Consider the following 13,079-nt stretch of genomic DNA (forward strand, 5'->3'; position numbering starts at 1 on the left):
GGATGGATGGAAGGATGGACGGGTGGGTGGACTGGGAGTCCTCAATGCACATGTGTTAACTGGGTGATAGAGGAATGGACAGATGGATAGATGGATGGGTGGGTGGGTGTGTTGAGGGTCCTCAATACACATGTGGTAATTGGTGGATAGAGGGATTGACGGATGGATGGATGGATGGCTGTGTGTACTGAGGGTCCTCAGCACATATGGTCGATTAGGTGGATGCAGTGATGGATGGATGGACTAAGGAAGAGGAAGGTGGCAATTGGCCTTGCTCTTTAGAAAGCCATCCTGGTGGCTGTGAGAAGCTGAGTCTGAGACAGGAGGATGAGGGTGAGCAGGCTTAGGAGTCACTTCTGATGGCCTCCCTCCTTCTCTAAAGATGTGTCTTTCTCCACACAGGAGATGTTCTTATAAACCCTAACAGAGTCTCTTCCTGGCCAAGAAACACTCATCCCCAAGCAGAAGCAAGCCATGGGCGGCCTCCGCGGGAACCCCTTGGCCTTCCTGCTCTGGATGCTGCTGCTGTGGAGTGGGGGCAGTCTCAGTCAAGCACAGAGGGCAGGTGGGCTTTCGCATGCTGTGCATGTCCTTGTGTCTGTCCATGTGTGTGAGTGCAGGGTGCATGCGTATGCTATCAGGAGTGAGTTAGAGGGAGTGCCTCAGTTGTCCAAGAGGCAGGTGGTTAGCTGTGCAAATGAATTATCAGTTGTCCAGCAAGAGCACATGTATGTGTGTGTGGGGGGGTGGGGTGGGGGAGAGACAGAGAGAGGGAGACAGCATCCAATCACTTAACATATGAGCTCAGGCAACAGCAAAAGGGGAACCTTTAAAGTACTGCTGGGGGGAAATGGTGGTCTCGGGGGAAGCAGTCACCTGTCAGGTCACGTGCAGAGCAAGAGCTAGGGTGCTGGCCCCCATGTTCTTCAGAGCCCTTTCCACTTCCTCACACTTAATTCTCATGTGTCCATGGCCCAGTCTGCTTCTGGCCTCCAGGAGAAAATCTAGCGAGAGCCGTGAAGGGCTCTGTGGTAAGGCCTCCCAGAGCAGCGAACCTTCTGCACTCTTAAAACAAATGGACCTGAGATTGCGGCCTGCAGGCCAGGTCCTGGCTGGCTCTCCACAGCAGTTACCCTGAACAGGCTGGGGACTTTAGTCCCCAAAACAAAAGGATGAGCTTTGTATCAAGGAGAAAAACTTCCCAGGAATTATCTCTGAGTCCCCACATCTGGGCAAATACGCTCCACAAACTCTAATCCTGCTGGGATCAAGCCTGCTGAATCAGAGGTTTATCTCCTCCAGAGTCATAGATTGCAACTTGAATTTAGAACTAAAAGGAAAGGTCTATGAAGAAAATTCAGGAGTGGTATTGGCTCAGGCTGGGATGGGAAACTAAGTGTGTGTGTGTGTGTGTGTGAATACAGGCAGCAAAATTAATTAATTGCCAGCAAATATAAAATCAGAAAATACAAAAGGCTGTAAAGAAAATCCTGATCTCTTGCTTGGAGGTCAGCAATGTTTCCCCTGCAGGTTCTTCCACATACATGTTTGCCTACAATTGCATATGTGGAGACACACAGATGCAGGCTACCTGTGCAGGAAGTCTGTTACGTATGTTCTGTACAGCTCTCTATACCCAAAGTTATATTGGCTAAGTTACTCATGTTGGTAAACATGGGCCCTCGATAGCCATCACTGCAATGGCAGCCCGGTATTCCACTGTGTGGATACGTGCTCCTTTCTGCATATGCCGTTCCCCGTGGTGACCGTGCAGGTGCTCTGCAGGATTTTGCTTCAAATGCTGCAGTGCATTTCCTTACACCTCCATTTGTATTTCCCACTTGTCTGATTGCTTTCTTAGGATAAGTCACTCAGTCTGTAATTTTTGTATCAAAAGATGCCTAAGTGGGAAGAGAGCTGTTACATTATGGGGATTGCAATCAATGTCATGAAACAAAATATATATGAACCATTGTATGGAAAATGAATTTGCTCTGTGAAATTTCACCCAAACCATGATTTAAAAAAAAAAAAAGTACCCTCCTTCACAGGCCATGGAGCCCTCAGGGTGAGTATGAGAGATCCCATAGCTGCTTGTCCAGTGTGTCATGTCGCCCCCCACACGCTCACACCACTGCTCTTTCTTTTCATCTTGTGTAACTGGATGGCTTAACACACGTATAAGTGCTTGACTCCTACCTGATAGGTTGTGCCTCAAATCCTTGTGGAGGCCCTCAAAAGAAAGGCCAGGTGATCTGCTTCCAGAAGATGACAGCTTTGGAAACCCTGTGGAGCAGTTCAACTCTGCACACACGGGGCTGTCATGAGGCAGAGTTGACTCAACAGCAATGAACAACAAGAGTCAAGCCTGGCACTTCTTATAGTGTCCTTCATCTGTACAGCACATTTGAGCTTCAAGAACGCTTTCTCCTCATTTCATCTGATTGGAAAATGAGGATGAGTAGGCTCTCTGGCAGCACTGCTGTCTGGATCTGAAATGAATGAAACAGTGCCTTGTTCAGCTTCACCGAAAACGGTGCTCAGTTTATTTGAAATTTATATTCATTAAAACACAAAAATATATTTACAACACATTAAAGAACCTCTTTACACTTGTATAAGGAGCTCTGATGGTGCAGTGGTTAAAGCTTTTGGCTGCTAACCAGAAGGTCAGCAGTTCAAACCACCAGCTGCTCTCTGGGAGAAAGGTGAGGTGAGAGACCGTGTGCTTCTGTAAAGAGTTGCGGTCTTGGAAACTCCATGGAATAGTTCTGTTCTGTCCTTACAGGGTCACTGGGAGTGGGAATTGACTTGATGACAGCGGGTTTTTTTTTTTTTTTTTTGGCTCGAGTCCACCCAGAGGTACTTTGGAAGAAAGATCTGGCCATATACTTCTAAAAAATCAGCATTGAAAAATCAAGGGAGCCATTAAACTCATTAGATCTTTAAAAAAATCAGAAAACAGCCTGGAGAGCACAGTTCTTCTCTGACATACAAAGCCATCATGAGCCAGAATTGGCTCAGCAATGGTTTCACCCTGGTTTAGCAGTGGGACCTCATACTTGGTAAAGTGGAGGGTCAGCCAACAACAGGAAGACCCTCAGTGAGATGGATGGACACAGTGGCTGCAACAACGGGCTCCAGCACAGAAGGGATTGTGAGGTGCTGTCTTGTTGTCCTGTACAGAAGGTTTCCATGAGTCGGAGCCCACTCCAGCCCAGCAGGGATTGTGAGGCGCTATCTCATTGTTCTGTACAGAAGGTCGCCATGAGTCGGAGCCCACTTGACGGCACCTAACAACAACAAGCGGTTTTACGGAGGTTACCTCTGTGAAGATGGGAATGTTGGCCCGAAAACATTTTGATGGCCTTTTCTGAAATGAGCAGGCATTACCTGCAGTAAATTAGAGAAGCCATGAATTTGCTCTGTAACTAAAACCAAAGGGTATAAAGTGACTGACATCGTGGTGATCCATGAATGTTAATACATGTACCTGTGAAAGCTGGAATCCTACTTGTTTTCCTGGGTCTCAAAAGTTTCCCGCCTTTAAGGGTGCAGTCTTGCCACTTTCCTCTCACTCTCCATTAGTGGGAAACAGTTACGTTTTCCTTCTCTGACAGGTTTCTGCCTTACTCAGGTTTTGGCTTTTGCGAATGTAGCATATCGTGATGTGATGCTCTCTGTTGTCAATCCAACCTCACCACAACGTGGAAAACTTGTCATTATTGCCATGTGGAAGCTGGGGCACTGACACTCAGTGATTAAGACAGCAGGCAAGGCCTCCTACCTAGTGAGAGGCAAAAAGGGTATTGGGGTCAGGTGTGTTTCCTTCAGAGCCCTAGTACAGCATCCTCTCCAGACCCGTGTACCTAAGACATGTTTTTTCTCACCTCTGCAGGTTGCAAAACTGTGCACTACGACCTGGTCTTCCTCCTGGACACCTCCTCCAGTGTGGGCAAGGAGGACTTCGAGAAGGTGCGGCAGTGGGTGGCCAACCTGGTAGACACCTTTGAGGTGGGCCCTGACCACACTCGTGTGGGTGTGGTGCGCTACAGCGACCGGCCCTCCACAGCCTTTGAGCTGGGCCGGTTCAGCTCTCAGGAAGAGGTCAAGGCAGCTGCGCGCCTGCTGGCCTACCATGGGGGCCACACCAACACGGGTGACGCACTGCGCTACATCACCAGCCACAGCTTCTCCGCGCAAGTTGGTGGCCGACCTGGCAACCGTGCCTTTAAGCAGGTGGCCATCCTGCTGACCGATGGCCGCAGCCAGGACCTGGTACTGGACGCGGCCAAGGCCGCACACCGGGCAGGCATTCGCATCTTCGCAGTGGGCGTGGGAAAGGCACTGAAGGAAGAGCTGGAAGAGATTGCCTCAGCACCCACATCCGCCCACATCTTCCATGTGTCGGACTTCAATGCCATTGACAAGATCCGCGGCAAGCTGAGGCGCCGTTTGTGTGAAAGTGAGTGGAGGGTCTCTGAGCAGATGGGACACTATTACTCAGTGGTCCTGGGGTTTGTTATATTGGCCCAGTGTGGATCATGTGACTGTTCCCCGACCAGTCACTGTAGCTTGGGGTGGGACCAGGGGGCTGTTTTGGGCCTCAACCCCATGACCCTAAGTTCTGAGAGTGGAGTTTATTTCCACCCCCAACTCCCTCAAGGAAAGGGGTGTGATACATGAAGGAAAATTGGGGGCTGTTACCAAGAGAAGGGCCAGCCCAGAACATCACATGTCTATAATGACAAGAGGAAACTCACAGTCTGTTCCTGTTGTTGCTGTTAGCTGACCTTGAATCAGCCCCAACTCATGCTGACCAAATTCACAATGGAACAAAGTGCTGCCCAGTCCTGTGCCATCCCCATGACTGGTTGTGGATCAGACCCTGTGATCCCCTGTGATAACTCATCACCACCACCCCTACCAGTCAGTGTGCAAGCTGGTGGGCCCCGGCATCTACCGTTGGGCAGAGAAGAGGTTCTCCTCATTGTCCAATGGGAGAGGGGAAGAGCTAGGGGGAGCTGTGCGGGGCAGGGCCACACAGTGCAACATTTGACCCTGCATGGGGGTAGGGTGGGCTCAGGGCCCTCAGCGCACAGAGGGAAGTGACACCCATGGGTTACTGCACTGGCTGACATCAACCCTTTTGATATCACTGATTAATAGTTGAGTGCTAAATCATTTGTGCCAACTAGGGACTTCTGCCCTGGACTGTCAAAAAACCCAAACCAGTTGCTCAGAAGTCAATTCTGACTTACAGTGACTCTATAGGACAGAGTAGAATGGCCCAATAGGGTTTCCAAGGCTGCAATTTTCACGGAAGCAGACTGCCACATCTTTCTCCTGCAGAGCGGCTGGTGTTTCAAACCACTGAGCTTTCAGTTAGCAGTTGAGTGGTTAACCAGTGCACCACCAGGGCTCCATCTAATCCATTCATTCATCCATCAGTCATGCTTTGTAGTAGCCATTAAATTCAATCTAGTCCACCCACCCATCCACTCATCCATCTGTCCTTCCACAACCATACTCTTGGTGCTTCCTCTTTGTCAGGGAACCTGTAGGTACTGGGTACCCACCCATCCACCTATCCACCCACCCCACCCATCCACCCACCCATCCATCCAACAACCACACTCTTGGTGCTACCTCTTTGTTGGGGCACCTGCAGGTGCCAGGGTTGCAGTGACTAAGCTTACATGCTCTTTGTCCTTGAGGTGCTTGGACATGGTGACGAGGGACCATTGACTGAAGGACAGAACCTCACAGTACTTGAAATAATCTCCAATTTATTTATTTATATCCTTCATTAGCAGTTTTTTTGTTTGTTTGTTTTAATTTACTTTTATTGTGGTTTGGGTGAGAGTTTGCAGAGCACGTTCGTTTCCTAGTCAACAGTTCACACATAGTTTGTTTCGGGACATTGGTTGCAGTCCCCTCTATGTAACTGCACTCATCCCCCTTCCTCTGTGGGGTCCCTATTCCATGTTCCTTCTTTCCTGCCCCTTTCTGTCTGAGCTTTGTGTTTGGGCAAACGCTACCCTCTTGGTCCTGTGTGGCTGACTGTTCTGAGGAGCACATTGCTGTTCAGTTTGTAGCCTGTGTGTTGTTTGGCACAGGGTGATGGCTGGCAGTGTGTTCAGTTCCAGGGAAAGGAAGTGTAAGGGCAGTACCAGCAAGGATGCTGTCAAGATGGTCAGAGTTCAGAGTGATGCACATCACTCTCTTAGTCCCACTAGCCCCGCTTCTTCTATATAGACTGTTACCCAGGGAACAGCCTGGGTGTCATGCCTCCTTTGACCTCTCCAAGTGGCAACCCTGAGGTCCATGTGGCACCCCCAAGGAAGCACCTCTGTGCCACTGTGCAAACTCTTGCCTGTTCATGTGTGACTGGGATTCTCAGGGGCTTGGGCTCAGCCTCAGCTTCCTACAGCTCACAGGACAGAAACTGAGGACCAGCCCACAGCCTTGGCTGTAATTAGCTTTCTCCACCCACTCTGTGGTGGCCACCAAACAACCTTTATATAGCTTATCGGCCACCATAGTAAGCCCGTGGAATGCCAGCCGCAGCCAAGAGGGCCTCCACCTACTGCTATTCTGGGGACACTCTGGTGGTCCCCTCTCCCCCCAGGCAGGGGGCTGTTCCTGCATTTAGTCTTTGAGCTCTTGGACTTGTGAAAGGAGAATGGGGCCAAAAGAGGGCCTTACCTGTGCCCCTGTGGTGCCTTCTCTCTCAAGATGCATGGCATCCCTTCTCTGTCCCTTGGTGGTGTTGATGTGTTCATGATTAGTTCAATTCCAGGTCCGGTGAGAGTTTTAACTATTGACATTTGCCAATATGACAGAGAGAGAGAGAGGAGAAAAGTGTGTAAGAGAGGGAAGAAAGAAAGGGGGGAGAGGCAAAGAGAGAAAGGGACTGGTATTTTTCACGTGAGGGGAGATGACTTTTATTTTTCACCTATGACTGTCGTGCCAGTAGCTCCATGGGTGAAAGATGTGGGGATGTGCTACTATGAGATGACGGCCTAGACACCCAATGGGGCAGTTCTCCTCTGTCCAGTGGGGCTGCTAGGAGCCAGGATCCACTCAATAGCACCTAACAGTGATCACACACTTTTCACTGGGAAAAGTCAGCCTTTGAAACCTGGCTATGCCTTTGAAATGCGTGTGATGCTGCAGTTTATCTAGCAATCAGAGACTGTTAGGTAGGGTCCATGCCTCTTCACAGGCTGCTTGCTGTTGTGATAAATATGCTGAGGTTGGGGTGGATGCTGACAGTTCCTGAGGGCAGCAGATATGCCACTCAACCTCATCCATGTGCTGATGATTAGATTTATTTGAATTATTTTGGGGGCAGTTTTTTCTTTTTGTCGTGCAGAAGCATTCCAACAAATAATACAACTTCTTTATATAATAGAAAATGGACTCAATAACCCCCACAGGCAGCCTTTCACAATGGTGGGTTTTTGAGGGTCTCTGTGTATCCCCCTGGGTTATTACCTGTTCTCAATGCTCATTTGCTGAGCCCCACAGCACATGGTGTCTCCATGAGTTGGAGTCAAGGTGACATCAGCTGGTTTGACTTTTGGGTATTATCTCCTGGAATTGTTCTGAGTCACAGGGGTCATAGTGGTGAACGGGTCAGCTGTGTGCCTGCTTTTAGGGTGACAGACAGTGAAATGACCAAGTGAAGGGTAATTCCATATAGTGATCAATGCTGGAGGAAAACAAAGCAGACCATTATCCCAGCAATTCAGGTGGGAAGATGAGGTGAAGGCCTTTTTGAGGGGAGAAAAAAGGTGAGATGAGCTGGGAATGACCTGAAGTAACCATCCATGCCAACTGTCTGGACAGAGCCTGACACAGCGGAAATGGCTGAAGCGAAGGACCTGAGGTCCGTCAAGGTGCCCAAACGTAGTGGGGCTGGAAGGCAGGGATGGGGCGGGCGTATGGAGATGTATTATGACCCCAATTCCTGGGGGCAGAGATTGGAGCTCATGTGCAACTTAACTTTCCCAAGTTCACACAGCTAGAAAGAGGCCAGCCCCACGTCCTCACTCAACAAGACGCAAATGTTCTTGGTTGCCATCCACTCAGTTCCGACTCACGGTGGCCTTATGGGTAAGAGGACAAAGTGCTGCCTGGGCCTGTGCTGTCTTCAGGATCACTGGTGTGTTACAGCTCTGTGTCCACCCATACCCTGGGTGGTTCTCTCGTTTTTGCTGACCGTTCTTTACCAACCACAATGTCCTTCTCAAGGGACTGCGCTTTGCTGGTGATGTGTCCAAAGTGAGTGAGTTGAAGCCTTGCCACCCTGTTTCTGAGGAGCGCTCTGGTTGTGTTTCGTCGGAGGCTGTGTGTCTGTTCTTCTGGCAGTCCCCAGTGTAGTTCACATCTTTGCCAGAACCACAGTTCAAACAGCGGCAGCCCCCTGTAATAGTCGTTCCCCTTGAAGACTGACACAGGCTGCCCGGCTCTAGGCATTGAGGCCGGCTGTCAGAGAGTCTGGAAGGCGTATCTGGCCTGGGAATTTCTTGGGGCCCACACCTCCCTCTGTACTGAGAGCCTTGTAAAGCCATCTGTGAGGTCACAGCCCTGCTGGTGGCATTGTCCCCAGTGACCATGGCTTTCTGACCACACTCTGGCCTTCATACCACATCTCTGTGCCCAGCCAGAGACTCGTGGCAAACTCAGGACACACACACACACACACAGACCCACACATCTGGGGATGTGTGTAGCCACAAGGTGACCCACCCAGCTATTCCTTCTGGGTGGATCCAAAGGCCACTGTGATCAGCCACGTAGATGTCTGTGGTTTGGCACGAGGGACCTAGTCAGCCTCAAGACTCAATTCATTCCTGGGCTACACCCTTTCCCTAAAGGTCACTGGAAGTTCCTTTTGAGGAAACTTGTCGTGATAGATGCCAGCCACTAGCAATAGTCATTGGATCAATTACTTCTGACTGTGTCCTGCAGAATTTTATTAGGAAATGACTGAAAATGATAAAAAAACTAAAACCATCCCTTGTTTGTTTTGAATTTATGTAAGTCAAGGAAAAAAAAATCCTCTCCCAATTCTGCCCAGCCTGACCCAAGCCTGGAGGTGACCTGCACCTTAGATGCTTGGACCTGCCTGACTTCTGTCTCTGCCTCTGTGTTCAAAGCAAAGTGAGATTGTGCAGCACAAGAGGTGCTGTGATTCCGTTACTTCCCATCAGGGTATTTAGCTCCATCTTACTCTTCATAACAGACTTATCTTATCCACCATGAGCACAGACCAGCGTTTCCTCAGTCAGTCCTGGACTGATGATTTCTTTTGCTTCCAGGTTCTGGGTTACTACAACAACACAATACAGGGCTTTCTTATACTGACTCTGTACGTATACCTGCAAACACGTCCCTGTGGGTAGATTCCTAGGTTTGTGTAGCCAGAGGGTGTGCATGCGTGTGGGTCCAGGGTGCTGCGGGGCAGCAGAAGCAGTGGGATGCCCGAGTCAGCCTCCGCATCGGAGCTCGGATGCCCGGGTGGCCCCAGCCCGGCCTCCTCGCTCCCTGTGAAACCTGAGACCAGTGCCTCACCTTGTCTGCCTCTGTCTGGTTACTTGTAAGAGAGGAAGATGACACCAGTCCATGCCCTGTACAGTGATGCCAGAATTGGATGAGTCTGTGTATAGGAAGCAGTTAGCATGTGTGTATAGGGCCCCAAGCGTGTGATACACATGTGTTTGCTTTTACATATGTGTATACATGGGAGGTCTACTCTGACACACATGTGGTCGCTGTGACACAGGGTCAACTTGTCAGTATCTGGTTATTGCTTTCACTGTACACATGTTTATGTTGTTTATGGCATTTGGTAGGGTGGAGCTTTGGAGAACCACAGAACATTATATAATATCTAAGATTTATTGATTATGCAAAAGCATTTGATTGTGTGGATCATAAGAAATTATGGATAACATTGAGAAGAATGGGAATTCCAGTAAACTTCATTGTGCTCATGAGGAACTTGTACATAGACCAGGAGGCTGTCGTTCAAACAGAACAAGGGGACACTGCATGGTTTAAAATCAGGAAGGGAGTGCATCAGGGTTGAATCCCTTCACCATACTTATTCAGTCTGTGTGCTGAGCAAATAATCCAAGAAGCTGGACTATATGAAGAACACGTCAGGATTGGAGGAAGTCTCATTAACAACCTGTGATATGCTGACGACACAACTTTGCTTGCTGAAAGTGAGGATGACTTGAACCACTTAGTGATGAATCTCAAAGACTGCAGTCTGCAATATGGATTACACCTCAACATAAAGAAAATGAAAATCCTCACAACTTCCAATAAACAACATCATGATAAATGGAGAAAAGACTGAAGTTGTCAGGGATTTCATTTTACTTGGATCCACAATCAACACCCATGGAAGCAGCAGTCAGGAAATCAGACGACATATTGCACTGGGAGATCTGCTGGCAGACTTCTTTAAAGTGCTGAAGAGTAAAGATGTCTCTTTGAAGACTATGGTGCACCTAAGCCAAGACATGTGTTTTCAGTCGCCTCCTATGCGTGTGAGAGCTGGACAATGAATAAGGAAGACCAAAGAAGAGTCAATGCTTTTGCATTGTAGTGTTGGCAAAGAATGCTGAAAGTACCATGGACTGCCAGAAGAACTAACAAATCTGTCCTGGAAGAAGTACAGCTGGAAGGCTCCTTGGCAGCAGGAATGGCCAGACTTCATCTCACCTACTTTGGTCGTGTTGTCAGAAGGGGCCATTCCCTGGAGAAGAATATCATGCTTGGTGAAGTGGAGGGTCAATGGAAAAGGGGAAGGCCCTCAATGAGATAGATGGATTTACACAGTTTCTACAGTGATGGGCTCAGATAGAGCAAGGCTTGTGAGGCTGGCATAGGACCGGCCAGTGTTTTGTTCTGTTGTGTATAGAGTTGCTTTGAGTTGGAGCTGACTTGACGGCACCTAACAACAACAACAACAAGATTTACCCCCGCATTGGAGATGCCCCGTTGGGGGCCATATCACCCTTTTGAGAATGCATGGCTCAGGGTCTCTGAGAAGATCCTAGGAGGGCTCCGGGGGGCCTGGGGCTCCAATCCTGTCTTCTCTCCCTCAGGAATTAGATCTACAGCATCGGGGGTAGGCAGGTAAACTGGGGTTTAAATCTAGGGTTTCTGTCCATTCTGACAAATCACTTATTTCTTTAAATCTTTGTTTTTCCTGGGGAATGAAGGCGTTGATGCCAACCCCTGCTTTCTTGGGCAGAGGGGACAAGCATGTAAAATGTATGTCATTAGAGTACATCACGTTGACTCTGACACCAGCATCTCTGATACCTCTGTTCTGAGGGCATGTGGAATGTGTGGGATCCCAGCTCTGCCCCTGCCAGTGGGAGGTCTCAGTCAGCGACTCTGTGCCTCCAGGCTTTAGCTTCCTGCCTGTAAAAGTAAGGTGATACTTACCAAGCAGGTGACTAATTGCAGCTGTCATTGTTACTATTGTTGGTATCATATGTAGTATTTTTGTGACAGGTGTATATAAAGAGAGTTTTCTGGAGACCCAAAGTGCCCAACAATAACACGAATGGAACTGAGCTCCCTGTCACAGGAAGCAATCAAGCCAGAAGTTCATCTATCATGAACCTTGTAAAGGAAGTCAGTACGTTTAGGAAGGAAAACCCTGCCTTGATCTAATGCAAGGGATAGCAGACTATAGCCTGCCAGCCAAATCCAACCAACTGCCAATTTTTATAAATGAAATGTTATTGGCATCCAGCCATGACAATTCATTTACATAGGGTCATGCAAACAATGTGCCCTCAACTCCTAACTGAATGTTTGTCCTTAATGGGTGAAGAAGGTTCAGTGCATGAAAATCTGAAAGCTGCTCAGAGCAATGTCTTGCAGATGCTGTCACTCTTACCTGTTGCCTGTGTGTCCTTGAGGAAACCACATGATCTCTTGGCCTCTCAGTGTCCTCATCTGAGACCTGGGGTTACTGACCCCACCTTGTAGCCATGCTACAAGCATTTATCCTTCAATGCAGCAAGTATGTGTTAAATGCTGTTTCAGTTAACGACTGCCTCACAGAAGCAAGAAAAGGATGCCCTTAAAGAACAGAAGGCTATTTTCTCACAGGTCTGGAGGCTAGAAGTCCAAATCTGGGTTGTGGCTGGGTCAATTCCTTCTTTGTTGGTAGCCCTGGATGGACCTTGGTTCTTTCTAGTAATCCTCACATAACATCTTCTCTTCCCCAACGTGTGTGTGCCTCTGTGTCTAAGTCCACTGTCCTAGAATCAACTCTAACTCACAAACCCCCTTAGAGGACAGAGTGTAACTGCCCCAGAGGGTTTCCAAGGCTGTCAGTATTTAGGGAAGCAAAGCCCAAATCACACCCACTGTCCTGGAGTCAATTCCAACTCACAGTGCCCCTAGAGGACAGAGTGGAACTGCCCCATAGGGTTTCCCAGGCTGTCAAATCTTCACAGAAGCAAAACCCAAACCACACCCACTGTTGTCGGGTCAATTCTGACTCACTGCACCCTTAGAGAACAGAGTAGAACTGCTCCATAGGGTTTCCAAGGCTGAAAATCTTTCCCCAGGCAGACTGCCTCATCTTTCTCCCACTGAGCAGCTGGTGGGTTCGAACCACTGACCTTTTAACTAGCAGTCGAGCCCTTAACCGCTGTGCCACAAGGGCTGCTGCTCTGCTGCTTGTGTTTATGGCTCAGATGTGATTCGTTTAGGACACACGCCCTGCACCGGTGCGGCTTCGTGAACGCAAGGGAGAAGACCTCCTTTCCGAACTGTAGTCCGTGCACAGGTGTGGGCTCAGGATGGCCACACGGACTGCTTTTTTTTTTGGGGGGGGGGGGGCTGGCGTGCATAATGCGGCTGCTCACCAGCGCTTACCATGGGCTGGACATCGGGCCTGTCTGTGTAGACAGGTCCCTAGGAGGACAGCCATTAACATGAGCAGCACAGTCCTTGTCCACCTAGAGCTTCTCTTTTAGGGGGAAACAAGCCAGTAAAAAAATTAACATTGAAAAGTTCTGAATGAAAGCTGT

General features: G+C 48.9%; 1 protein-coding gene across 1 annotated transcript in view; it reads left to right on the top strand.

Moving 5' to 3' along the window:
• The first annotated feature begins 474 nt into the window (after window positions 1-474).
• COL22A1 (collagen type XXII alpha 1 chain) overlaps window positions 475-13,079 on the top strand; it is a 291,312-nt gene continuing 278,707 nt past the window's right edge. The window contains exons 1-2 of the mRNA XM_007940570.1: window positions 475-565; window positions 3,899-4,465. Of these exons, the coding sequence (XP_007938761.1) occupies window positions 475-565; window positions 3,899-4,465 (658 nt within the window). The remainder of the gene's footprint in view (window positions 566-3,898; window positions 4,466-13,079) is intronic.

Source organism: Orycteropus afer, unplaced genomic scaffold (assembly GCF_000298275.1).
Source record: "Orycteropus afer afer isolate SDZICR_OR568_19922 unplaced genomic scaffold, OryAfe1.0 scaffold00069, whole genome shotgun sequence".
Classification (NCBI taxonomy): Eukaryota; Metazoa; Chordata; class Mammalia; order Tubulidentata; family Orycteropodidae; genus Orycteropus; species Orycteropus afer.